Here is a 27525-nt window from a genome sequence, read left to right on the forward strand (position 1 = left end):
GTGGGGCAATTGTCAGGTTTAGCCTGGAGCTGTGCCCTGCTGGGGAGGCTGAGAGAAAGCAGGGAGCCCCAGGATCCAGAGAGCAGGGAAGTCTGTGCCCCAGTGGCAGTGTGTGCCACAGGGAACCCTGGCTGGGAGATGGGCTGCAGGCCGCTCCATGGCGGGTGCCTTGCCCGGGCCTGCAGCGCCCATGGCCGACCCTGTACTTGCAGTGAACTCGCAGACAGCCACTGGTGCCCTGCGCCGAGAGGAGCCGCTCCGTGGGCACAGGCAGAAGGACAGAGCCTTTTCAGACCCACAGCAGGCCTTGCAGGAGGCACTGTCCTTGCTGGGCAGCGACGACTGGTAAGAAAGGCCCCATCACTCTGTGTCCCTCTTGGCGTTAAGGTCGGTCAGAAGAGAGTCTTGCTGGTGATTCTGAGCCCCGAGAGCCCAGAGGGCCAAAGGGCACTGCTGAAACCACTGTGGAGCTGTGAGAGGATAAAGAGTGGAGAGCAGCCTTTTCTTGGCCTTGCTCTGCAGCACTGCTCCAACTGCAGCAGGTCCATGCTGTTTCCTGGCTTTGGCTGCTGCTCCATGGAGCTGCAAAGGAAATGCTGAGGGAAGAGAGAAAGCTGTGGGACGAGATGCTTTGCTGGCTGAAGGCAGAAGCAGGATGGCAGCAGTTTTGAGTGTAGAGATTTGGGTGCCTTGGGCCACTGGCCCAGTGGGACTGAGTAAGATTCCTCTCTGCTCCCACTGCTGACAGCAATGGCAGGGACTCCTGCATGTGAGTCCCAGAAGGTGCTCCAGGCAGCTCCTCTTTTTGAGAAATGGACTGAGTTATGCCTTCAAGTCCCTCTTCCTGCCAGTACTCCTGAAGGGCTCATGGCAGAAGAGAAAGAAAGAGAAATAAAATCCTCTGGGAATCTTGCACTTTTGCAATTCAACTTTTCCTTCTCAAGGAGTCATACGGGCTTGAGATGTTTTGTCAATACTCACAATGTGTCCCAAAACTCTACACAGACAGAAGGAGGCCCAGAGGTGATACCCTTACAAATGTTAGGTGATATTGGTTGTCTTTTTGATGTCTGGGTTAGCATCCACTCACTGGTGGATGCTTCATTCTCACAGGGATAAGCATGAAAAATTAGCCATGTTGCATCTCCTTGTGCAGTCTCCTTTGCTTTGCCCTTTCTCTTCTGCTTTCTCTTCCCCATTTCTCTTTGATGCCCTGGGAGGTGCAGAGAGCTTCTGCAGGTGTGGGGGTCCTGATGACACTCAGGGGTGCCCGTAGGATCAGTTGCCAACCCTGGCGGCAGCCCTGATGCCTCACACACCTTCCTGGAGCTGAGGGCCTGCACAAAGCAAGTGCTGAGAGATGGAGTTGTTTGCCCCTTTTCAATAACACTTTGCTGTTGTGGGCGTTGTTTTAGGTCGGAGTGTTCTGGGAAAAGCCAGAGTTTTAACAGTTCTTGCCCAGGGGTGGAATCTTAATCTTCTGGGACATCCTGCTGCTTTTTTGGGGAACGTGTGAGGTGGAGTGGGTGACACACAGGCCTCGACTGTAGAGTGGAAACTCAGCTCCAGAGTGCCAGTGCAGACTCTCAGTGCTGAACTGCCTGCTGGGTCTGCCAAAGAAGGAAAATGTCCCAGTAACAGCCCAATGGGACTGTGTCTCAGGGACAGGTACAGGGAGGTGACAAGAACCAGCAGCATGGCCTGCCCTCACAGCTTCTAGGAAGCAGTGATGGCAGAGGGACTTAATAGCAGAGATTTTCAGAAAGGTCACAAATGAAGAGTCTGAAAGCCCTCTCTTTGCCTCTTGGATTTGTGTACGCTTTTGACAGCCACAGCATCCTGTGGCAATGTGTTCCACGATTTCATTAAGTAATCCTTGAAAAGCACCTGCCATGCTTTGACTGAGCTGCCAGCCTGGTGATTTCAGAGGGTGCTGCCAAGTGCTTGGGTAGAGAGAAAAATCAATCTTTTTTGTACATGCCTTTCAGGGAACGGAAGAAGAAGGGACTCTTGAACATCACACTGCTGGCTGAGTCCCATTCACAAGTCCTGCTCTGTCGACTTCGTGAGATTTGCTTGGCAGTTACCAGAGAGGTGAGAACATTGCTCTGAATTGTCCCCCATACTTGATATACAGCTTGTAGAGTAGAATATGTGCTTGTTCATCTCCATGTGTGCTCAGGGACTGCCTTCATTTCTGGTTTTAGACCTTCTATTTCTAGTGTCTGTCAGCTATCTGTAGGATCTGTGTGTACATGTAGCTGTATTTACTGGCAGGATGGGTATCTGACACTTGTCTGTGAGTGAGGTACCATTATAATGCAAGGCAGAAAAGAGACACTAATGACATGATATACCCGAGTCCCAATCTCTGCTCAAGCTGTAATTGAAGACTGCAAATGAGTCTGTAGACCTGAGCCTGTGTTTTCTGTTTTCTGCCTGGGTGCTTCAACTACAGGTGTTGCTTTTTTGAACAGGAGCATCTGACTGTTTTATCTTTATGACTTGTGCCTTTATGGTTTGAAAGCATATGGTTTCTTTATTTTGCTTCTATGTTTTTCAAATAAAAGGGCCTAAAATCAAAGCAGTAGACATTATAGAAGGGTTAAGTGGAACACTTTAGTGAAGCCTATTTTTCATGCCTGCAGTAAGCAGGTGTGTGGGCAGAAATTGGTGCCAGAGTAAGTGCCTTTCTGTGCTTGGGCTCTTCTGCTCCTACTGTGCTTTTATACACAGTGGGATGTGTTGTGATTTTTTGGGAGTTTTGTCTAAGGAAACTGGTTTTCCTGTCAAGGTGATGCTTATGTTTCCCCCTCATGACTTCCCCAGGTGACCAACCTCCGGTCCAACGTGTCCTGCTCTGCAATTGTCACTCTGGGAGAGCTCTTTGCGATCTTGGGGAAGGACATGGACTCCGAGGTGGATCAGATTGCTGCAGTCCTTCTCCACATGTTGCGGAATTCCCCAGAGTTTATTCAGAAGGCAGCCTGTCAGAGCCTGGGGATGATGGTAGAGAACGTGACTCCTACACGAGCAATGACTGCTCTCATGGACAATGGAGTCAAGTAGGTTCTTCTTCTTTCTGTGATACTCTTGACCTTCTAGTGTGTGGGTGAGGGAAGGGATGACAGAGAGAACGGGAATGGTGGAAGGGAAGGGCCCTGTATCCTGCATCTTCTGTGGACTCAGTGACTTGATTCTCTGATCAACCTCATTTCTCCTTTCTGAGAAATAAGGAGGGTACTTGCTGGGGCATGGAGCACATCAGGGAGAATGTGCTGGGTGTGGCACAGCCTGCACAGCAGGGCTCCTGCCAAGAGGAGTCTTGTGTGACTGTCCTGGCCTTAGAGCTCTGCTTTCTATTCAAACTGATGTTTCATGTTAGCCCTGAGACGATGAAGCACTTTCCAGGCACCCTCACTGGCTGAGTGCCATGGGACAGCTGAAGCAAATGCTGCCTGAAGTGTTGGTGCTGGGCCTGATAGTTCCCAAGAGACAGTCTCTAGAATAGGACAAGCTGCTAAACTGACTGCCACCCTTTCCTCAGCTTTGGAATAGGGTAAAACACTCAGACGTATCCCTTGCCAAGCTTTGCAAAAGAAACAGGCTGCATTGCTGGGTGTTCCTCAACTTCACGGCCCACGGCGTGTTTTCTCTGCATTTGTGTTTTCCCAGGGGTCTGCAGATTTGGGGATGAATGGGTGGAAAGAGCCTCATCCTGCTGCAGCTCTGGGTAGTGGGTGCCCTCTGATGGGTCAGCACAAATTGTCCTTAATTTCTAAATAATTCATATGGAACCTATTACTTTAATCTTTCTCCGAGTAAACTTCGGGAAAGAAATTGAGCATCCGATAGTGCAGGGAGACTGAATGCTTCCCTTTTCCATGCAGACAGCCCTTCTGTACAATGCTAACTTTGTGTTTATCTGAGGACAGAACCTTCTACAGGTGTCTGCAGCTGCAGGGAGAAGCCAGGCTCCTTCCCCCAGCAAGGACAGGGAGCAGGCTGTGTCCAAGGCCTGTGCTGCTGCTGCTCCTTCTCCCTGTGTCCCAGGGTTTGCTCTCTCCTTCCCAGGAGCCGCTACGTCCCGGCGCGGAAGTGTACGGCCGAACTCCTCCTGTCCTTGATGGAGAAAATGGGAGTCACGAAGCTTGCAGGCACACCCAGGGCTGAGAGGCTGGCACAGGTGGCAGGGACACTTGCTCAGGACAGTCACAAGGACACGAGGTAATGATCTTCTTTCACCTCCTAAAACAGGAAAACCGTTTTGTGTTTGGCTTTAAGCTAAAACCAGAAAGAGTGGAAACTCAAGGCAATAATAAGTGACCTCACAGTGTGGCTAAGAGGCATAGAATCATGGAATATGCAGAGTTGGAGGGGAGCCATGTAGGTCATGCAGTCCAGCTCCCGGCCATGTGCAGGACAGCCCAAGAGTCACTCCATGTGCCTGAGAGCATTGTCCAAACGCTTCTTGAGCTCTGTCAGGCTTGGTGCTGTGACCACTGCTCTGGGTTGTCTGGGGAAATGACTGTACTGGGTAACCTGAGGTTGGCAGCAAGGAGCATTGCCTTCCTGTGACTTGAAAGATTCTTTACTGAGATCACAAGAGCTCTGATTAGCCAGTCCAACAGTTTTGTTTAGCCTTAGGTGCACAAGAGAAAGCCAAAGTGTTGGCTAATGTTCATCACTGAAGGATCCCAAACATCTGTTTCTCATTAACTTAAGACTTCCCTAGAAATATTTTAGAGGTCTTTAGCCAATGTATTCAGTCTTTCTAAACCTCTTCTGCAGATTTCTAGAATGCTATTGTCTGTGGCTCAGTGACCTCCAAATTTCTTCTTGAAGAAAATTGTGGTTTCCTAGTGGCAAAATCACCCCAAGCCACCAAAATCCCCTTCCTTTGATGATGAAATTCCCATTAATAGCTGCCAAGAACACCAGAGCAACTAGCTGCCCATGTGTATACAGATAGTATAGAATAATCAAAAGCAAGGATGAGGTGTTTTCTCCTGGCTTCCCTGCCAGTTAAAGAAACGAAAATGGATGTGCAAGGGCAGCAGAAGACTGCTAATAGGCTCTGACAACAAAGCAGATGTGTTTGCCTTGGGGTCCTTTGATCCCACAGAAGCACACCCCAAGTTTCAGAGAGAAATGGTATTTTTCTGTTGCCCCACATTCTCCTCTTGCCTCTTGTGTTCAGCTGACAGCACTGTGCAGTGTCAAGTGAGGTAAATCTCCCTCTTTGCTGAGTGTAGGTAACACCTTCTCATGCAAACATTGCACCCGATGAGTTTAAGGCATTAGCTTCTTCTGTTAAGACTCTTCCTTTCTTCACTTTTCTTTGGTTTCCTTCCTTCCTTCCTTAGGCATTATGGACAGGAGATGGTGAAGATGTTGCTTAGTAATCAAAAATTTAAAAAGCTTTTGGAACAATCTCTTTCCACGCATGACCTGGAAGATATCCTGAAGAGAATTAAGAAGAAAGTAAGTGCTTGGCAGGAGAAATGTCTCCTTTGTGCAAGTATTGCCACTGTTAATAGGAGATCCAACACATCCAATGTGTCTGTATCTCATTCCTCTTTTGCTGAATCATTTTATTCCTGAAAATGAGCTGTTAATCCTCAGCCTGTTCTTCTGCAGACCACAGAGGAACTGTATTATTAGGGGAAAAGTGGGGTTTTGAATACTTTGAATATGGGTCACAAAGAGGAAAGGGAGAGAGGAGAAAATGGGTTTACATTCATGTGTAAGCCCCCACAGCACTCTCCCTACCCTGCCCTCAGTAAAGCAATTAAGTGACAATAGTGCTTCTGAACTTAACAGAGTCTTTGCAAAAGAGACTCTAAGTCTCTTAGTAGTACCAAGAAAATTTCCAAATATACAAAAGATGTCCAAGTCAATCCTAGTTACTACAATTATTGTCTGTCTTTTAGGAATACTGCCCTGCTGTCAAGCCCTGTGGAGCTGGAAGAAGCTTGGTAAATTCAGCAGCATCCAGTGGAAAATCATTTCTTTGATTGGGAGGGATTTTATTCTTTTTATCTACATTACAGAAGGGAGTGTTTCTTTATGCAGGGGCAGGGAGAATAAGTGTTGAACCAAATCAACTTCCAACACAATGGGCCCACCCCCAAAGAGTCCAATTTTTTCTGCTGCTTCCTTTAAGACCACTCATTGCCTACCAGTTTGCATAATTCCCATTTATGGTCAAAACTAATAAATTTGGGATTTTAGACAGCAGCTCAGTATGGTAGCACCCATAACCTGCCTTGGGCTACCAAAAACAAAGAGTTGGCATCACTGAATCTCTGGTCTGTTTATTTCTGTAAGTTAGGAAATGTTTCCCTAGGCCTTGGTAGCAGTGATCCTGGTTCTAACTGGTGTTTTAAAGAGGGAATTTCCTAGTTCTATTCTAAAGATTGATGGGGTTTCTCTGTGTCTCTGTAGGGGATGGAAAACAACAAGGCTGAACTCCCACCTGTGCAGGAGCCAGTGAAGAAGAGGAATGAAGGCTCCAAGGAGCCCCAGGCCACATCACCTCCTAGCAAACGGTACTGAGCACTTTTGCCAGATGTGACAAAGCTCATGACAAGCTTCACATGCCTCTTCCTCAGGCACATCTTTCTGATGGAGATGACCAGTGCCAAAGATTGTTTCCTTTCCCTACAAATGCTCTAGGATAAAAAATATCTATTTCTGCATTGTGTTGAACACAGTTTCTCTGGAGGGCTTTCCACAAAAACTGGGCGACAAAAAGTCGCCCATTGCTTGCAGTTCAGATGATCCAGTGCAATGGCAAGGGCAGGGCTGTGGAGGCTAGGAGAGGGCCAAGTCTCTGCTGCCTGACTTGAGACAAGTAAATTCAACCAGGGGTTTTTTTCATCCAAGTGGAGTCCTTTTTAGATAGGTGTTTTAATGAGAAGTCCCAGTCTAGAGGCAGGATGCCATTCCTCAAACAAGCAGTTCCCTTCCATGAGGTTTGGTCTAGCTGATTGTTGGTTTTCTTACCCTCAAACAGCAGTACCAAGTTTGAGTAGTAAGGAGCAAGACAATTCCTAAGCCATTTTGGTTAAGAGGTATCTCAAGGTGGACTTTTTGTCTTGTGATTCCTGTCCTTCCTACAGTTTGCTTGATGGACAGCGTGTTTGGTTTATTTCCCCCTGTGCTGCAATCAGCATTTAAGACAGGAATTTGGTCCTTGCTGTCTCTTCATGCCAGTGGCAGAGCTACTTGTACTGTTTTCCTCTGACAACAGAGGGGATTTATTTAACTCTGTCATGCTCAGCAGTGGCAAGAAAGTGACCACATGCCTCAGTAGCATAGCTAGCATCTTCCCATTCTCATGGAAGAGACAGGTTGATCCAAGAGGATTATTCCCAGTGGGTTTGTTACGCTGTGCATCTAGTTTCTAGGGAAGCAAATGAAATGTGAGTGTAGTTCTGGGAGATGTCTGACTTCTGTTTTTCTCTCTGTTACTGCTTTTCTGGATCATTTAGCTATGCCCCTGTTCATCTGTTCAGATGCATCTGAGCTACTTTTGCAGATTGTCATGCCTGGTTGTAGAGACACTTCTCCAGAGTGATGAGTTTCCTTATTATAAGACACACACGTCCCGTATGAGGAGGCATTTAAACTTGGAAGCAGTGTCTCTCTTTCCCCACAAAGCAACGTGGTCTGTGTGTCTTAGAAGCCATCTGAAGATAGATCAGATGCATCTCATCCTTGGTTTTCCTGCGTGAGCACTGGGAGAATGTGACTTGCAGATTGTTTCCCATAATGATTGTCATGAGGTCCACGTTGTTCTTCACTTCAGAGCCTCATGATTTTCTAGCTTGAAACCACATCATTAGGAAAGCTCCCCAAGATGTTTGGCTCACAATTAACTGAAGGGATTATCAGAAACAGATCCTAATTTGACTTTGTTTTCCAGGGCAAAGTCTGCCACTGGTGGACGCCGCCTACACCGTGCAAGAGCCCAGGTCACATTCCTGCATCTGTGGAAGAAAGGGAGCTGCTCCAGAAGCTTTACCATCTCCTGGAAGCCAAGGCGTTCCAGACACGGATGGAAGGAGTGGCACTCCTCCTAGACCTGTCCAAAACCAGACCCCAGCTGATCTCCACAAACATTGTCCAAGTATGTAGGATATCTTCATTGCTCCTTTCATTTAGCTCCTTTCCCAAGCCTGCAGAAGTAAATTCAATTCAGTGTGTCTTGGCACTATATCCTGGCTGTTTGGGACAGACTGGCCCTTCTTATCCAGACAAATTAATTGAGCTCCAGGCTTCAGGACAAGTTATTTCAGTCCAGCTGTATTTGTCTGGCAGGTGCCTATTGCTGCTGTTCATCAGATGATGGCAGAATTTTCTGCTGGTGTAACCTCTGCTGTCTCCTACTCCCAGTTGGGTTAAGTGGAGGGAATTGAGCCATTGAAGACATGGCAATTATTCTCTAGAGAAAAAATGGGTTTGCATGGGGAAGAGAAGTATCAGGCTGGGTTGGTTTAAACAAAATGTTTTTAAAAGGATACTTCTGTGAACTCCATCTTGTCTTGCACAGGTAAAACTCATTTCCATCCCCGTCCCTGTTCCTCTTGGTAATGATGGTGCTCACCCTTCTTGGGGGGCCTTTTTTTCTCTTTGGAAAGGAAGAAAACAAATAAGGACAGATCCATCCCCTCTCCTCCCAGTAGCTGCTTTTCCCCTTTTTCCAGAAAAGTGTGCCTGATAATGTGGCTGTCAAGGGACTGAACCTGCTGGAATGAGAGCTGTACAGCACATTATATTTCACAAGTCCACCTGTTAGTCAGAGCAATGGTCTGGATCCTGGAAGAGTTGATCTGAGCCCTGCCCTTCTCCAGACACAGGTTCTGAGACAGACAAAATAAAACTTAGATCTCCTCCAACCATAGTTTAGGCGAAATCATAGCTGCCCTCAGTACTTGAGGCAACTGTATAAAAAAATGGGCATTGTAAACATCTGCTTCCATACTTGTAAAGCAAAGGTAGTCTTTTGAATTAATAAATGGAATTGATTCAATGATTTATAGGTGGAGAGAAACACCATAGGAACTTTTCTGTCCCTACCCAAACCTCTTAAAAACAGATGAAAATCTTTCAAGCAGCATGAGGTTGTGCAACCATTCCAGTGTGTGGCTCACAGGAAAACAGTGAAATTGTGCAAGCAAGGGCTGACCTGACAGAAAGGATCACTTTCATCTTTAGATTCCTGAGTGCTCATTTCTACATTGCCTCTTCAAAAAAGGTCATTTTAATCAAGCTTTCATGTTGTTTGTTCTCTTCACAGATTTTTGATTATTTTGGCCTGAGAATCTGTGACACACATAAGAAAGTGAAGCAGAAGGCGCTGGAGGCGCTGGCAGAAATCATAGGACTGCTGCAGGATGCCATGAACCCATTGATGATCCGTTTGGTTGAAGGCATAACAAAGAACCTAAACTCAAAGGATCCCGGGGTTCATGCTGCAGCTATGACGGCTCTGGACCAATCTGTTGTGCATTTAGGTAAGGCTGAGCCCTGGCATGGACTCTCCTCACCTGTGTCTCTGTCTCTCCGACACAAGAGAACGCTGAGTGCCTTGGTAGCTGTTGCTGTCTGTGGAATGCTCCAGCTGACACCCACCAGAAGCTGTGCAGGTGCAGTCCTTATGCACCATCCCCAACTGGCTGGAATGTGCAGCAGCATTTCCCAACAGTCCCAGGAGCCCTTGGCTCTGTGCTGCTGGTCTGAAGAGCAAGTCCTGGACTAGAGCTTTGCTGCAATTCAGAGGCAAAGGGGTTTTGGAGTTTGCTTGGGCCCCGTCTGACTTGCCAAATGAACAGCTTTGCTGTAGGCATGAAGGGACACCGGCCCATCAGAGCTTCTGCACAGCAGCCACCTGGAAGGCTCTACATTATAGGCAGTAGCTGCCTGTTTTCCACCTTTCTTCTTTGTCTTCTTTTTTCAAAGGGGACCATAGGATTAATCAAGTTCATTTCTTTATAACACACGGGTCAAAATCCATCTGTCAATGATGCCTTGTTCCACACGTTGTTTTGCATGGGACAAGAAGGAAATGGCAAATACCTACAGAGGCAAGGGCAGCTGTAAATTTTTCTGCCACACAGATTGATGTCAGCTCTGAAAATGCCACACTGGGGGAATATGCCTGAACAATGGAGTGTTGAAGAGGCAGGTCTTCAAGGGGAGTTTCCACTTTCTCCACCTCAGCTGCTCTGCGAAGTCATGGACTGCCTGACTCAGTGCCTTTCTGTGTCCCAAGTATTGGCTTCTTCCTTTTGGCTCTGGGATGCAGAACCTTTTCATTGCTTCCATGTGACTGAACTCTTGAGGACCCTGATGTGAAATGTTTTAACATAGCTCCTGATAGAGCAGACAACTTTGGATTTACAAATGTGAAAGGAGAGCTTTTCTTTTGGCATTTTAAACACTGACAAGTAGGCTGGAAGGAAAGAAGAAAAGGATTCAAAAATCAGCAGAAATGGACTTTATTGTATAAAATGGGGTTGCCCCTGCCCTTTCCCTCACCACTGTTCTCTCTCCTATGCCCTCAGAAGAGTGAACAGAAACGTGTGTTTCACTTGTAGATGAAGTATCACTGATGAAAGAGCTCTGCCACCAATGGAGACGACTGAGTGGCCAAGCTCTGCTGGATGTCACGGAGCGTATCACAGGTACGGCCTCCCCTCCTAAGCCAAGAGGTCTCCGAGGGAGTATTTACAGGGAATGCCAGTGAACAGACAGTAGAGTAGCTCCTCCACATCAGGAGGTGCTGAGCTCTCACTGGGGCCCTTCTCAAGTCCCATAGTGGCCAGTGTCTTTAATTGCATTTAAACTCAAATGAAGTCCAGTTTTTCAATGGGTACCATAACCCTTTTCCTGCTTAGCCAAATTGGTTTTGGGTACTTTCAGGAGCTCTTTCAATGTTGATGACTGCTGGTGGATTAACAGCATAGAGGAAATGAAGTTTCTTCCACCACAGAATAGTAAATGGCTACTACATAACAGTTTGCCTGATCAGGAAACAAGACTGGTCTCCTGAGCATTTCAGGTTTTGATCTTTCAGCCAAATCTGCCATGCAAGGAGCCTGTTGGTAGTCACTTTCTGTCTGTGTTTGATATAGTTCAGTTCAGAAAATGAGTAGAGAGCAGATTCCAGAGGCAATGTGAGAAAACCCTCGTGTTTTGGCTAAATTTCAGTCCCCTGTGTAGCCTTTTTCTCTCTCTATGCCCCTATTTCAGTGCACATTTTAAGAAGAAATGCTATTAACATTGGGAGGGGAAATGCCATTAAAATGTGGAGATGCTCAAGTGCCAGGGCAAATGCCAGGGCAATGGGTCTGGGTAATTCTCCAAGACACCCTGAGGTTTGAAACAGCTCTTTGTTGGAAGCCACAAAAGCATTCCACCAAAGACACCAGCTAGTCTCTGGTGGTTCTCATCCAGCTGTCAAGTAGCAGCCATCTCTGGTGGGCTGGAGTTTTGAAGTGTGTTCTAATACTGCCCTTTGCTGTGGGCCACGGAGCAAAGGGGAGAGCCAGATTAGACTTTTGGCCCTTGACATCAAAGTTACAAAAATGGAATCATTGCTTTTATTAGAAATCTCTCAATTGTCTCTCTAGGGTGCAATTCCCAATCTTCTACGTGGGTTTAGACAACTTGTTAATGGAAATAGTAGGCAATTTGACGTTTCATTCATTGTTCATGCAGAAAGAAATTGTGCAATAATTTAGTAAAGGTACAAAGTCTGCCACAGGTACAAAGCTCTGGTTGGAGATATTAGTCCCGAGGGGCTGGTGGTTGTGTTTCAAGGATGATCAGCGGCTTTGCCCATTTCTGGGTCGTGGGGCTGTGTGTGCTGTTTCACTGATCTTGGCCCGAGAGGCTTCCAAGAAGCAAGAGCAGAGGTAGGTCCCTGTTTGCATGGAGGCTGGTGGGTAAGCAGCTGTGTCTCTCTCCCGGCAGTGCTTGTGGAATGGGCTCATGCCAGGAGCCCTGAAGCGGTCGAGCGCTACGCCCTGCCCGTGCTCTGGTCCTGCCTGGAGAACAAGGCGCTGCCTGTGCGAAGCGCCAACGTCTGCGCTGTGGTCACCAAGCTGGCCTGTGCCCTCTGCGAGGCACTGGGCAGCCAGATCATTAAGTTTGCTGACAGCACACCTCCACACGTGCAGGAAAACCTCAACAGCCTTCTGGGCTGGTGAAGGTTTGATGTTCTCCAGAAAGCGGACAAATTTCTGAGCTGGACACCACCAGACGTGACTTTTCAGCTGTGCCAGAAATGACAAAATACTAAGGAAGGGTGTGCATCTGCCCCCACTCTGTTGTGCATCTGCCCCCACTCTGTTATCAGCATTGCCCTTCCTAGTCATGACATGGGGGGCCTGAAGCAACTGCAGACTGATGACAAGGTGAAGATGAAGTATGGATCAGCCTCAAGTGAACCCAGACTGAGGAAAAGATGAAGACTAAGCATGAATCAGCCTGAAGCAACTGCAGACTGAGGACAAGGTGAAGACCAAGCATGGATCTGCCTCACACAGAGGTGAGGTGGGAGCTGGGCTGCTCTCTGTTGGGGGGAAGGGTCTTGTGGCAGCCCAGAGAAGCTGTGCACATTGGCAGGGAACACTGGCTTGAATTACACAATGGCTGTGCACATTGTGCCCTGCATGTGCACCTGCAATGAGCTGTGCTGCTGGCAGTGCCCCGTGGAGCTGTAGGGCTGCTCAGCTGTGGGGCAGGGAGAGCAGCAGCAGGGTGCATGTGCAGCTGAGCCATGGCTGGAGAGCACAGGGCTCTGGGCTCCCTGCTGTCCCAGGGCAGCCCAGAGGCCAGGCTGTTCCTGTGGCAGCTCTGTGGAAGTGGGGCAGGGTTTTCGAACTGGCCTGCCTCAAGTTGCAGCCAGCAGGAGCAGGTTTCCCTGTGCAGCTGTTTAGAAGCTTCCAAGGAATCTGTCCCATGAAATACGGAGCTTCAGATGCTTTAGGTTTGCATTCCAGGCTCTGTTAAACTTTGTGTCTCCACAGATACGACCGGCTACAGTCTTTCCAAGAAGTTTTCTCTGGACATTTCCACTATTCCCTTACCAGGAAAGTCCTTGCCTGCAGTCCAGAAGCGCCCTTTCTCCAAGATCAGGAAGAAGCTGCCGACTGTCCAAAGAATATTTCAAGTTAGGATTTAGGCTTTAGGATTATCAAGAAGAGGATTCACCAAGAAGAGCATTCATCAAGAATAGGATTCATCAACTATAGGATTCATCCAGATTAGGATTCATCAAGAATAGGATTCACCCAGGTTAGGATTCATCAAGAATAGGATTATCCGCAATAGGAGTTAGGATTTTGGAATAGGTTTAGGCTTCATAGTTACGGATGTATCTGTGTTCTGATAGTTTTGAATAAATGTGTTTGATTGTATATTTAAATTTTGATGAGATATTTTAATTGTATATATTTTATTTTGATGATTTTAAAAAACTAAAAAAATAAATAAAATTTATATAAACCAAAGGAGAATATGAGACCAGGATCTCCTAGCCTGGAGATTATGGGAGTGCAGCTCACTTGATGTGCCAGTGTCTCACCACATGCCTTACTTGCTGGGCCTCTCCTCTTCCTCTTTTGCCATGTTTTCTTTGTGTCACTTGTGCTGCTGTTTTTAACTTGTCATGACAACAGGGCCACACATTGACATGTCTGGGGGACAATGGATCCAAAAGAACCTGTCTAGTCAAAAGTTCTCTACCTAGATGAGTTCTGTGCTCACCTCCTGCTCACTGCTCTGCAAGTGTGGCTGCATTCCCAGCTGGCATCCATACGTTTGACATCAAGGTGTTCTGGGGTGCCACTGCCTCCCCTGGCCTTTTGGATGCCATGGAAGTGGGTTTAGATCACTGTTCTCTCCCTGCCCCTAAGGTGTCTCACAGCCAGTGCTGATCTCCAGCCAAATCCCCACAAAACCATTCTGCAGCACGTCCAAACCTGTTTGTCTCAAGCCTCTCATTTCTGCTGCTGCTGCCCTTCCCTCCTACACTTCCCCAGCAGCCTTGGAGCCCAGATGCTGCTGCTGAGCTCTCGGGATGCTCGCTGCTCTCCAGCTCCCACACATCCATCATCTCAGCCTTACTGCCATTTAGGGAGTTCAGCAGAGCTCCCTGCCCTGCTGCTCTCTGCAAGGTCTCTGCCTGCCCAACTTGCTCCAGGACCCCCATGCCAGGGCCAGGAATGGGGAAGGAGGCAGCAGCACACCCATGCTTAGTATCCCATCATTTCTGGCCCAGCTAGAGAGCCAAATCAGGACCTGTTCAAAGTACACTGAAAGGGTCAGTTCCTGTATACATTGGGCCCTTTCTCTGCAAGGCTGAAATCAAGTTCCCAAACCTTTAATTGGACATTCTGTCTACCAAAGCTGTTGTTCATCTGCCTCCTCCTGTATGCCAGAGCAAACCCAAAACAACTGCACATCCTGGCCCTGCTGCAAAGGCAATCGTGTGCCTGGGATCTGGGCTGCTGTCCCCATGGACCAGCCATCCCTTCCCTCTGGACACAGCTTGAAGCACAGTGAGCTCGTCCTTGGCCAGCTGCTTCCCTGGGCCTACACCACAAGAAAAGTTCTCAGAGCTACACCTACAGCACATGAACCAAAAATCTACCACACAGGACTTAGCTTGGTCTCCTTACCTTACATCCTTTTTCCTCTGAACTCAACTCCTCTTTTTTTCTTCTGTCATCATCATTGCCGGTGCCATTTTCCCCATTCTCCTTCTCTCTGCTGCATGTGGGGCTCAGAGGAAGGAGAGCTAATCCAGATGGAGGCAAAGCTTTTGTGAGTACATGCATATAGGCAGCCTCTAAATATTGCAAACATCAACAGTCTAGTAACTCGGACTCTGCGTGCTCTTGGAGCTCCAGACTCCACCTCTGACCCGACCTCGAAACACTGGGGGCTGAATTTTGTTTCCTGTAGAAAAGGGCCACCGTTTGTAAGAAGGTGCATCCTCGTCTTGAGACACCCAGGGTGGAAAGAAGAGCTAGCCCCTGACGATGTCCTCATTGCTGTAGAAATGAAAGAGCCTGCAGACCAGGTCATGGAGCAGAATGCCCAGGGATCAGATGGTGGCTGGCTGGCCATGGCAGCAGCTGAAGAGGATCCACTCCGGTGGGCTGCACTCCTATGGGACTCCTATGGCGTTCCTATGGGACGCAGGTGCAGCTCATCAGGCGATGCTGCTCCCTCTCCCTGCCAGCCAGCTCCCGTTCCACAGCAGCCAGCCCCTGCCCCGCCAAAAAGCAACTTGGCTGCAGCCGGCTGAAGGAGTATTCCCCCTCCATCCCTCCCTCCCTCCCTCCCTGTTCCCCCTCTGCCAGCAAAGGGGGAACCTCCCCTGCCCGGCTGGGCCCCGGCTTTGGGCTCACCTGACATCTAGGTGTAGAACATGTCCTGGAGGATCGTGCCGCACCTGAAGTCGATGAGCTTCGCCTTGCCCGTGCCCAGGTCCACAAGGACGTTCTTGTTATGAATAGAAAATTGTATTTTTTTTAAGTTTCAGAGTTTAAAAAAAAAAAAAAAAAAAACCAAGTCAGACCGGGTCAGACTCCTTTGGTTTCGCTGCCAAAGAAAAAGTTTCTAATTACCCGTTAATGGCCGATGATTAACTATTGTTCCTCTGATGTTGGTCCTTTGCCAAAAAGATACCAAGGGAAACCCTCCAGGGTAAAGACAATGGGCAGTGACACCAGAGACAACATGCAAATGAGAAATGCATTGCACCCCGGGTTTTTACAGTTTTACAGTTTTTACAAGAAAAACCCCTAAAATCACGAGCCAGCAAGTGACTTAAGTGACGTCTAAGAATGGGAGCATAGTCCCGTACCTGCTTGGACCTTTTGTTTCTCATCCTAACCTGAAAAGATACTGATTAAGAAGACATCCCGGAGTGTTAAACAAACAAGTCAAGGACTCCACGACTCTCCCGTGAGGACAGAGTCCCCAGCTCTGTCTGCAGACCAGCGGACAAAGCTGCATCATCCTCCTTCTCCGTGCCACGCCTGGGAGCAACGGCGGTGTGGGTGCAACCCGTCGATTGCTCCCCACCTGAGCTGATTCTTCTTATTAAAGGCATTAAAAAAGGAGAAAGATCTCCTGCCCATTTATTTCAGCTTGGGGACTCATCCGGGATAGCCACGCCTGAAGAGGACACCAGGACTGGGACGGCCGCCCACCCTGGACCTGCAGGACAGCTGGCTATCGGGACCAGAGAAGATCGGCTTGGGACAGTGACACGGAGCAGCGCCGGATTGGTGAGAATATCCGGCGGTGGGAGAGGGAGGCGAGCGAGTGTGTGTGAGTGAGACGAGGGCCGGCAGCTCGGCCCCTCGAAGCGAGTGAGGACCCCTCAGTACCGCGGTTCCGCACCCCCGTGAGGGGGCCGGACGGGAACAGGGGAAAGCGAGTGGAATTGGTGATTGAGGCGCCTCCAGAGGGGTAAAGAGGACCGCCCTCCGGGCGTGCGGAGGAAATACTTTGTGAGTGGCACGCACCCCAAAGGCTCTGATACAGGTCCTAACGAAGGAAGTTAGGATTTAGGATATCAGGCAGTTTGGCCCTGACAAAGGAGGTCAGGCACCCCTCAGAAGCCAGGGTTTCGAGGTTTGACTGTTTGAGCCTTGGCAAAGGAGGCCAAGGTCTCTCTAAGTCCTGGCGAAGGAGGTCAGGCAAACCTCAGAGGTCAGGACCTCGAGGATGTTTTTTTGTATTTTGATTGTTTGTTGAGTCTTGGCAAGAGAAGGCCAAGGTCTTAACAAAGTCCTGACGAAAAGGGTCAGTGAAATTGGAGTTTTGGCAGGAGGTCGAGACTTCTTAAATAATTAAGACTTCTTAAATATTTCCTTTAGAGAAAAAAAGACATCTTTGTGATTTGTTTAGAGGCAGAAAAATATGGGAGGGTGCGGTAGTAAAAAAAGTGGCCAAAGATTGAAGAATATACCTCCCCACAGTCCCCTAGGTGAACTATTAGAGAAATGGGACTTTATAGAAGGCACAGAAGGATTAGATAAAGTTAAGATGATTCATTACTGTTCAGAAGTGTGGCCAGAATTAGAAGTGCAAGGAGGATGGCCATGGTGTGGGACGAAAGACAAGTGGATGTGTCAACAGCTGAGTAATTATCTGACGGCTCGAGATACTGATCCTGAGGAATTATTGTATGTAGCTTGTTGGTTGAATGCTATAAAGAATGAAGGAGTGCAAATTTGTAAAGTGCAGAGCAAGAAAGAAGGGAATGAAAGAGGAGATGCTGGAATTAAAGAAATTGGTAAAAGGTGGGACCCCCTAGACTACTTGCCTCCTGATGCCCTTCCACCTTATAACCCTCTCCTTCGAGCACCTCAAATAGCAGATCCAGTTCTTCTCCCGGCTGCCATGGGGGCCATTCCCTCACCACCCCCTTTGACTCCTTTAGCTGCTTCGGCACCACCACTAATACCTACTACACCTGCTGCATGCTCCACCCCTTCTCCAGCTCCACCTAATATGCACCCAAGCTCTTCTCCCCCTCCTACTGCAGTCCCTCCACCTCCTCCTAACTGGGACACAAATTCCTCCTTATCTAGTAACCCCTTATCACCAGGTACAGCCATTAGCCTACAGCAAGTCCAAGCTAATGCTAATACCCCTCAAATGCTAAATATATTATTTTCCCCAGAAGAGTCCCGAATGATTAGGGCCGCAAGCATAAGAGTTTGGGAAAAAGATAACCGTCCAGGGCCCCAAGTGCCATCAGGAGAAGAAAAATTGCCACTAGTGGATCCCAATTGGAATCCTAACCAGGAGGAAGGGAGGAAGGCCATGATGGAGTACAGGTCCTTGATAATTCGAGGGATAAGAGAATCAATTCCCAAAGGAACTAATACAAAACTGGCATTTGAAGGTATACAGGAGAAAGATGAAACTCCGGCCACTTGGCTTAATCGCCTGAGGCGGAACTTTCAATTGTACTCCAAAACAGACCTGGACACCAGCGAAGGTGAAATGCTACTAAAAGTCCAATTTGTTACTAAATCTTGGCCTGATATACGGAGAAAACTGGAAAAGATAGAGGATTGGCAAGAAAAAGATATTAACGAGTTATTGAGGGAAGCACTGAAAGTGTATTTAAGGGGGGAAGAAGAAAAAGCGAAGGCCAAAGCTAAGATCATGCTTGCTATAGCCAGAGAAAGTGTGGGAGCAAACAACTCTTTCCTACAGTACGAGGCCACAAAAGAGTGGGGGGGTCCACCACCAGGAGCAGGCAAGGATACGGCAGTACTGTCAGGGGCAGGAGGCATGGAGAGGCCTCGAGTCCCTTTGAGTGAAAGCTGCTGCTATTACTGTGGAGCAACTGGACCCCCCTCAGACTGTTTAGCCTAAAGTTGTGAAATCTTTGCTAGCTGATCAAGATAGCAAAGGAAGCAGCTTTAAGACCAGAAGATCTGGTAAAAGTTTTTTTAAGCAGAAACCACACCCGAGAAGGGAAAAAGAAAAAAAGAACTCATATTTTGTGAAATTTAAAGTTACATCAAGGGATATGGGGGAGTGGTTAATATCTGACGGACGGGTGTTGCTAAACAAAGCACTTGCTGGGATGGTGCTAACAGAACTACAGAAACTAACCCACTGGGGAGTCCAAGGACTATGTGATTATTTCCTAAGAAATAACCTGTGCATAACCGTGTATGACCTAGCAAAAAACAATTATAAAAGAGTGTTTAACTTGCCAAAAAGTGAACCAGAATAGAATAGTGAATACCATAGACTCAGACCGAGGTCCACATTTTGTGGCCCAAACATTGCAAATTATAATTGAAGCTTCAGGAATAAAATGGAGATTACGCTCCGTAGCACCCCTAGAGTTCTGGGAGGGTGGAGCAAATGAACAAAACTCTCAAAAATGAATTGACTAAAGTGTTTGCCCCTAGCGCTCTTGCGCATCAGAACAAGACCCCGGTCTGATATAGGGATTTCACCCTATGAAATAATGTTCGGATTGCCATTCTTGTTAACACCCTATAGCACAGGAGACTATCTGGAAGGAGAAGAAGCTACAAGGAAATATTTAGAAGTAATTGGAAGAACCCTAGAAGGACTTAGAAAGAGAGGATACCTCCCCCAAACCTCCCCTCTTGATACAAAAGCACATGACATCAACCCAGGAGATTGGGTTTTAATAAAATCCTGGAATTATAGACCATTAATGCCTAAATTTGAAGGCCCCTTTCAGGTACTCCTCATCACTAATTCGGCTGTGCGAACCAGAGAAAAAGGTTGGACCCACATCACGAGAATTAAAGGACCAGTCCCACCCCCGAGCATGGGACAAAATTCTTCAGTGTCTCCCTCTGGTATTGGACCAGATTCCACACCACCCTCACACTCTAACTCAGGACAGGATTCAACCGCATCAGGAGTTAATTCAGCTGAATATACTATTATAAAAGGACCAAATGACTTAAAATTGACATTCAAAAAGACTGATGAACTGCATAAGAAAAAAGTTTAGAATCATAACATGTCTTGAAGTGTTTTAAGAAATTTGTAAAAGTTAAAAATTGTTAATAAGTAATTCTGGTTAAGTCGTCCCAACTTAGTACTAAAGACCCCAGGTTAATCTTCTCCAGAGTGCTCCCCTAGGAGAGACCAAATTAGCACGGACAGATCAAGAGAGGTTTAACCAGAGGAGCAAGAGACTCTAAAGAGCTTGGAGACTTCTTCTCAGTAAAATCCTCAAGAGGCAAGGCCAGGTGGGCACGCTGTGCATGATGACCCATACCGGACTCTTGGGAAGGGTAGTAGTGCTGGCTCTGATTGCTAGTGGTGCTCTGGAGAGCCCAGGAGAGCTGTGCAATGAGTACTACCAACCTTTCTATGAGAAAGAAGTAAGCTCCTTGCTGAGAGTCCACAACAATTGTGTTAACCTCTCCCAATTGATCTTTTATCAAGAGAATAAAAAAATATATTGGATGACCCGGAACACTGCCACCTTTAGGCAGCCACTCCTGGGAGAGCACCCTGTAGGAGAAACCTGGTGGTGCTTTGAATGTGATGCTACTGAAGCAAACCTGGTAAATCTGATAAAAAGAAAAAGTATTTCTAAATATTGGGAGGGCACGACAAAAATTAATATCTTTCAGGAAACCCCTAAACACCTGTTTTGGGTCAATGGTACCACAACATCCACTGAATTGCCAAGAGGCTGGTCTAGTGGTGGCATCATTAGAATTCTAAAACAAACTGTCTTTATATTACACAAAGAATCTGGATCAAGTTTAAGAGTTCCTATATATGAGGATTTGAGAAAAACAAAACTGAAGAAACAATATATGTTAAACAAAATTTTGAAGCTACAATCAGAATTAGAAGTAATATCTAATCAGACCGCATTAGCTCTTAATCATATTAATGACCAACTCAACCAAACCAAAACAGTAGTTTATCAAATCAAATTAATTGTAGCAGTCATTAGAAACACTTTAAATGAAACAAAAAAACTAGCATATTTAGGAAATCAAAGGACTCTTACACTTGATTCCAGTTGGTGGGATAATCTATGGATTTTCAAAAAAAGTTGGAAAACTATAACCTTCACTGTGGGCACACTTGTTAGTCTGTTCTTATTTCCATGTTTAACAAAAATAGTGACATCTGCTGTACAGAATAACTTAAGGATCTCTAAAGGAATTAACCTGAAAAAACCAAAAAGGGTAATGAAGTTTAGTAAATATGATCACCTCAGTGCTGAGGAAAAGTATAATCAATATAAAAAATATAGGAAATTCTATGTTAATGAGCCAAAAATTATAAGTTGATGCAAGCTTAAGCTTAAGCCTGATCAAAGAAAAAAAGGGGGGAGCTGTTATGAATAGAAAATTGTATTTTTTTTAGTTTCAGAGTTAAAAAAAAGCAAGTCAAACCGGTCAGACTTCTTTAGGTGTGCTGCCAAAGGAAAGCCCTTAATCACCCGTTAATGGCCGGTGATTAACTGATTGTTTCCCTGATGCTGGCCACTTGCCAAAAAAAGACACCAGGACAGACCCCTCCAAGGTAAAGAAAATAGGAGTGACATCGGAGCCAGTATGCAAATAAGAAATGCAGTGCACCTTGGGTTTTTACAGTTTTACAGTTTTTACAAGAAAAACCCCTAAAATCACCAGCCAGCAAGTGACTTAAGTGACGTCTAAAGATGGGAGCATAGTCCCGTACCTGCTTGGACCTTTTTGTTTCTCACTCTAACCTGAAAAGAAACTGATTAAAGAGACCCCCCGGGTTTTTAAACAAACAAACCAAGGACTCCACGACTCTCCCGTGAGGACAGAGTCCCCAGTTCTGTCTGCAGACCAGCGGACAAAGCTGCATCATCCTCCTTCTTCGTGCCACGCCTGGGAGCAGCGGCGGCGAGGGTGCAACCCGTCGATTTCTCCACACCTGAGCTGATTCTTCTTAATAAAGGCATTAAAAAGGAGAAAGATCTCCTGCCCATTTATTTCAGTAGCAGCGGACCTGGTCTTTAGAAGCTATTGCTGCATATGCACTAGAAACTCCTTCTGCAACACCCTTAGTTACTGCTTGGGCCACTGTATCTTCAGTGGACAAGTGGCGTGTGCAGCTTTCCAGCATTTGCTCTATGGTAGGTTCTGTGTCTAAGTGTAAGGCTCTCAGAATTGCTTTACATTTTTCATTTGAATTACTCGTGGCAAGTTTACACAACAGTTCTTTTCTTGCCTCTGTGCTCTCTATCTGTTTTTCCAGAGCATCCTTAATTCTATCCACATATTTGGTAAAGCTTTCATCTATTCCTTGTTTGATAGTGGAAAAATATTGGGTAGGGGTAGGGTCATCAGGGGTAAGGTGTAAGGAGGTTTTTGCTGCTATAGCCACGTCTTGTAATGTTGCCTTAGGTAAAGTATCAGCTTGGTCAGAGGGCTTTTGCAAATCCCCTTCACCAGCCAGCTGTTCGAGTGTAAAATTTGACTTATCAGCATCTGCAGTGTAGTTATCTGATAATGTTTTTAATTGCTTTTTCCAATGCCTTTCCCAAAGCATGTACTCGGTGGGAGAAAGGAGGCACTGGGCAATATTTTTAATATCGTGGGGTACCAAAACACATGCTGAGAACGTAGCCTCTAGGAAATTTCTAAAAATATGTGAACTTCTACCATGTTCTGTGGCTGTATTTCTTAACTGCACAAGTTCTTTATTTGTAATAGGTTCCCATGTCTTTCTAGTAGTGGCACCTCCTCTTTTTCCCTTCTTATAATCTACTGGAAAGGCAGTAATTCTCTGAGCTAATTGCCACTCCCCTGCCTGTGTGGCTTCCATTTTTATTATTGCCCAAGGATCAACATATTCTATTTCCAAATCAGAATCGCTGTCACTGCTGTCATCAGATGACGAGAAGTGAGAGCTATCAGGCCTTGCCTTATGTTTCTTATGGCTGGCTGGAGCAACATTTGGCAGAGGTGCATGTGTCTGTGGAGAGTGTAAGGCAGCACATGGCAGAACGTGGCTACAGGGAGGCAGCAGGGCTGGAGTGGCCATGCAATGCGTGATACAGCAGGCACAGGACTGGGGGGCGTGGGGAGGGGGGGCAGAACTGAAGGAAGTCTGGGGGGTCCCGACCGGGGGCTGCGGAGCGTGGGTATGGGGGCAGGGGAGGTGCGGGATGGAGGAGGCGGCGGGACTGGAAGAGGGTGCGGCGGATACAGGGTGGCTTGGGTCTGGGGCCGATACGCGGGCAGGCACGATTCCGGCGGCAGGCGAAAGCGCGATGGTGGGGGGGGGGGCGCGGATACGCAGGCAGGCTGATCCCCTGCCGCAGCCTGGATGATGCCGGGGGCAGGGAAAGACACGATGGTAGCGGGGGGGGCGAGGGTGGGGGAGGGAGTGGGGGCGGGCGTGGCAGGGGCAGGAGGGACGGCAAAGGGGGTGGGGGGGGGCCCCAGTAGGGTCGGGGGGAGCAGGGGGAGGGGTGGGGTTTGGGTCGGTCCTGGCGGGAACTGGCGCAGATGCTCTTGGAGATAACACAGAGCAAGGAGGCGCGCAGGGTGTGGCTCCCGAGGGGCAGGCAGGGGGGAAGAGGGGGTGGGCAGGGGCCATGGGCGCCCTGGGGTCGGGGGGTTGCGGCGCAGATGGCAGGACGCTTGGATCCAGAGGAGTACTGGAATCCAGGGTGGAGGGGGTGTTATCTCCTCGATTAGCATTTGAAATAGGCGCTTCTGTTGAGTCAGATAAGAACTTCCCGTTTCGTTCGACAGAAGTTAGCCCTGAAGTTACTATCTTTTTGTTAGTTTTTTCTACAGCTTTAGTGATAGCGTGAAATATAGGTAAAAACCGGGTTACAGAAAAGTCTTGGTTAGTTTGAAACTTATATATCGTGGTCCCAATTGTATCCCAAAAGGAGTCTAAGGTAATAGTCTGTGTATTAGTGTCTGGGAAGTGGCAGAGAATCCACTTTATAAATTTTTTCAGGTTAGTTTTTGAAAGGTTACCTTTAGAAAAAGAAAAGTTGTTAGAAGATAGGATTTCTAGGATTAGGGAATATAAATCTCTCTCGTTCTGGGATGGCTTAAACGTACTAAGCTTTGATCCCATTTTTCAGTTCCCGCCAGCAGAAAAAAGAGAAAAAAAAAAGAAAAAAAACCCAAAAAAAAAGGACCCAAGGAAAAATATTTTGTGCGCAAGAAAGGCTGTGTTAAACTTACACTTTTCAGCCTGTTGTGGGTCAAAGTTCTGCTGGGGGTCGTCTGCTCATCAGCCTCCATGAACAAGTGTTCAGGTGTCGGGGTGCGGGTCGGCTGACCTCCTGTCCAGAAGAGTCCTTCTATAACGGAGAGCTTCTCCTTCCAGGATTTCTGGCGCGGAGGCAGTGACAATTTCACGAAGAAATGCTGCTCCTCTGAAATGCCAGGTCCGGCATTCAGTTCCGCGGCCAGGATATCACGGCGGTTCAGATGTCGGCCCAGGGGCCCCTCGCTGTTCGGGCGTCCGCTATGTTCGGTGCACCATCTATGGCTGGGCTATTACCCTCAGGGCAGAAGCCCAGCGGGGAATGCCGGCCGGCCAGGATAGCTCAGCGGAGGGCCAGGATAGCTCAGCGGGGGGCTCAGGCAACCCAGGCAGGCTATAGTGATTTGCAGTCAGCTCTTTAGTGATTTCAGCTCTTTTAGCTTGCCTGGTGCCGTCGGTACCGCCGCCGCAGCAGACGCAGAGAGAGAGGGAGAAGCGCTGTATGGGTTCCGCAGGGTTCTTTTATTCGGGTCTCCGCGAAGGGTCCAGTGACAGCTCTTCTCTCCCGAAGTGGGCAGAGTTAGGGGTTTTATACCTTACAGGGGTTTTGAAAACTGTCCAATAGTAAGGGTCAGGGGAAAAGTGACCTATGGATATACAGGGAGATAACAGGGTCCGGAAAGGCGGAAGAGAGGGGTTTCTAAAGCCTTAGTCATGCTACTCTTTGGCATTTCCTAGCTCAGGCTTCTGATCGCCAGGGAGGCCGTGCAGGCCCTGTGCCTGCTACAATAAACATTTTCCTGGTGTCCAACCAAATTCTCCTCTCTTCCAACGAAATTTAGTCATAGTTATCTCTTGCTTCCTCCTGTTCTGAACATCTGCAGGAGAAGGTTGGGGGTGGACCCCTCCTCTCCCTTTCTTGCTTGGCATGACATCTTTAACTGTTTTTTTATTTCCAAATATTAATTATCAATATTGATTACTGTTTCAATTTTGTCAGCATGAATCATATCTATTTATCCATTGTTCTCTGCTATCTTGTCCTCATCTTTCCACAATTCCTGTGCCTATTCAAGTCCAGCCTGGGACCGTGCACGCATTTGCTTTAGTTCTGTAGTGATTTATGCCCAGCCATCCTGCCAACCACACCCATTTCAATGTTGCAACAACCTAACTCTGGGCTGCAGTATGTGAATCACACTCTGCTGTGTGAGCTGGCAGAGCACCAGAGCAGGCACTGAAGAAGGGGCATTCAGTACATTAGTGAAGTGAGTGCTGGAACCTGGGCTAGCTCTTAGAACTCCGGCACTACGGCAGGAGTCGGGAACTGCCTCGCTATGGGGATTTACCAGAGGCAGAGCCTTTAGTGCCACTTGCTCTCCAGTGCCAGACACAAGCCACGACAGGGACGAAGCACAGGAGAAAGGAGGAGGCGTCCCGTCTTCAGGTTCCGCAAGGAACACCTTAGTCCAGGCGAAGAGAACAGGATGAAAAGCCCCTAGCTGTACTGCCCAAGGGGTTTTGTACACATACAAGTCATGGGGTGGATGCAAACAATGAACCAATAGGGAATCCTCAGGAGAGGAGTGAGGGGATTACATCAAGTGTCTGGGGCCAGTTGGGGTAGGAGGGTGGAGAGGATGGGTCACAAGGGCCAATGGGGCTCCCAGGAGTAGGGGAATTCCAAAGGGGAGTTGCAGTCAGGGATTGGCCCAAAGGTTTGGGAACCAAGGGGCTGGGTTGCCTTGACAGGCAGGGAAAGAGCTGGAACAAGGGGTGGGGAAGTGCACGAGGGACAGTTTGGAGGGAGGGTAAAACCCACAGGTAAACCAACTCAGGAAAAACATGGGGGATAACAGAGCCCTTAAACAACACTTAAAATGAAATCAATAAAATAAATTTGAACTGCAACAATCAAGAGCATCTTGAGGGACGCAGCCTGACCAGCAATGTCAGCAGGCAAAAGAAAGGTTTTGCTGAGCAATGGCCCTTTGATGAAGCAAAACATTGACAATCAGGGTAGTCAATTCATGCAGACGGGCGCACACTCTGGGGGTACAGCTGAGGCCATGAGGTCACAGCAGGGCTCTGGGGTCACAGCAGGCTGAGCTCTCAGCAGGCCCTGAGGTCACAGAGGTGCCAGAGGTGCCAGAGCTCCGTGGTTGCACAGCAGCACAAGGAGCCAGCACTCAGTCCCTGAGCACAACTGTTGCGGCAGCAGCGGCGGTGGCAGCAGCGGTGCTGACGTTGGGACAGCGGTGTCGGGACAGCGGTGGCAGCAAGAGCTGCAGGACTGGCGGAGGACAAGGCACCATGGCCCTTGCTCTGCGCCTCCTACTCCTGCTGCTCCTGGCCGTGGCCCTGCCAGCCAGGGCTGCCCAGGCTGCTCCGCTGCAAGCGTGGCGAGCAGGTGAGCCGGCAGCCTGGCTGCCATTTCCTGGGACAGCGCTCCCTGCTCCCTGGGAAGCGCTGGGGATGGTTTTGCCCAGGGCTTTAGGGAGGGTTTCCTGTGTGGGAGGGAGAGAGACCCCACGGGCCCTGGGTTACTCCAGCCACCCCTCCAGAGATGTTGCAAAGGGCCTGCAAAGAGGTTGGAGAGTGACCAGGAGCCAGCCCAGAGCTCCCCAGGCCCCTGTAGCTTTGGCCATGTCCATTCACATCTGGCTCCCACAGCCTTACCCAACACCCCTGCATTGCCCAGTTCTCTGTGGCAGAAGGGGATCCCAGCATGCCACAGATATGGTTCTGATCTCCGCTCCCTTTTAGACTGGAATCGTGACATGGGTTCTCAGGAAATCCTGATGAATGATGGTTTGAAGTTCCTGGAGGATGCTGGAGGCAAGTTTTCATTCTGCCTTTCCTGAATGAATAATCAGGGTCAGTGCAACAGAAGCTCACTTATAAACCATTTCCCTTAATATAATCTTAACATTAAAAGAATCTGGAAATCTTGCCCTGCTCCCTTCTGGAGCTCTGAGGGATCCCACAGGATCACTGTCAGTGGGAGGAAGGAGCCTTTAGCTTTCAATCTTCCTCCCGTGTGCTGTGCCAGTGTGTGCTTCCGTGTGCTCTGTGCAGTCACAGAGAAGAGCAGAGAGGGAAGGGGCCGGGCCCAGGGCTGTGCCTCGGGGCTGAGCCTTGTGGGCAGCCTGAGGATCTCCTGCAGTGCCACAGGAGCTCTTCTGTCCTGCCTTTCTTTGCAGCTGAACCTGCCGGTGAAGGTCCCACATCCAGGACTGAGGCTCTGGGAGATGCTGAGGGTAGGTCAAGGCCTTTCCCCTGGGAGAGCTGCCAGCTCAGAGCCCAAAGCTGGGCCAGGGAGGCAGCGCTGCAGGTGCCAGCACAGAACCATGCACGTGTGTGCCCTCGCCCTGCACGATCCCCTCACCGCTGCTGCGGCTCAGTGGTGCCCGTGCAGATCAGCAGAGATGGCAGAAGCTTCTGTGGCTGTTGAGTTACAGGTGTGTCTGCGGGGAGGACTTCTCAAGCTCCAGGGCTGGATGCTTGGTCCCAACCCAGCTCCCATGGCAGGGGTGAGTAGTGTGTCCCTGCTGACCTCAAAGGCTGAGCCCCGCTTTTGTGGGATCCATACCTGGGAAATGGAAGTATTTTTCTATAAGTTCTTCTGACAGGGAAGATCCAAGACACAAGAGACAAGATATCCCTGGAACCACCCACACAGATGAAGCAAGAGCTGAAGGAAATGCGGCAGGGAGGACAAGGTGGGTGCATTTCCCTCGTGCTTCCCGTGGA

The 27525-nt window shown here is 48.3% G+C and overlaps 1 protein-coding gene and 1 long non-coding RNA gene across 2 annotated transcripts; one reads left to right on the top strand and one right to left on the bottom strand.

Moving 5' to 3' along the window:
* The first annotated feature begins 157 nt into the window (after positions 1 to 157).
* Positions 158 to 13438, top strand: LOC135293238 (TOG array regulator of axonemal microtubules protein 2-like). Its single transcript, XM_064407236.1, has 12 exons — positions 158 to 345; positions 1989 to 2094; positions 2830 to 3065; positions 4075 to 4227; positions 5367 to 5484; positions 5934 to 5978; positions 6448 to 6551; positions 7931 to 8134; positions 9305 to 9521; positions 10605 to 10691; positions 11983 to 12559; positions 13041 to 13438. The coding sequence occupies exons 1-8, from the start codon at positions 158 to 160 to the stop codon at positions 8085 to 8087; spliced, it is 1107 nt and encodes a 368-aa protein (XP_064263306.1). The 3' UTR covers positions 8088 to 8134; positions 9305 to 9521; positions 10605 to 10691; positions 11983 to 12559; positions 13041 to 13438.
* Positions 13439 to 14618: 1180 nt separating this feature from the next.
* LOC135293240 (uncharacterized) lies at positions 14619 to 24937 on the bottom strand. The gene is made up of 3 exons (XR_010355340.1): positions 23748 to 24937; positions 15429 to 15522; positions 14619 to 15206 (listed from the first exon to the last, which is right to left on the bottom strand). It is a non-coding gene; the product is annotated as an uncharacterized LOC135293240 (long non-coding RNA).
* Positions 24938 to 27525: the final 2588 nt, after the last annotated feature.

The sequence above is a fragment of the Passer domesticus genome, unplaced genomic scaffold, assembly GCF_036417665.1.
Source record: "Passer domesticus isolate bPasDom1 unplaced genomic scaffold, bPasDom1.hap1 HAP1_SCAFFOLD_93, whole genome shotgun sequence".
Classification (NCBI taxonomy): domain Eukaryota; kingdom Metazoa; phylum Chordata; class Aves; order Passeriformes; family Passeridae; genus Passer; species Passer domesticus.

Bases quoted from the DNA above. Each gene is read 5' to 3' on its own strand.
- LOC135293238 (XM_064407236.1), top strand. From the start codon at position 158: ATGGCGGGTGCCTTGCCCGGGCCTGCAGCGCCCATGGCCGACCCTGTA. The intron at 2,095-2,829 runs GTGAGAACATTG...TGACTTCCCCAG, and splicing joins GCTTGGCAGTTACCAGAGAG to GTGACCAACCTCCGGTCCAA. The intron at 4,228-5,366 runs GTAATGATCTTC...TTCCTTCCTTAG, and splicing joins GACAGTCACAAGGACACGAG to GCATTATGGACAGGAGATGG.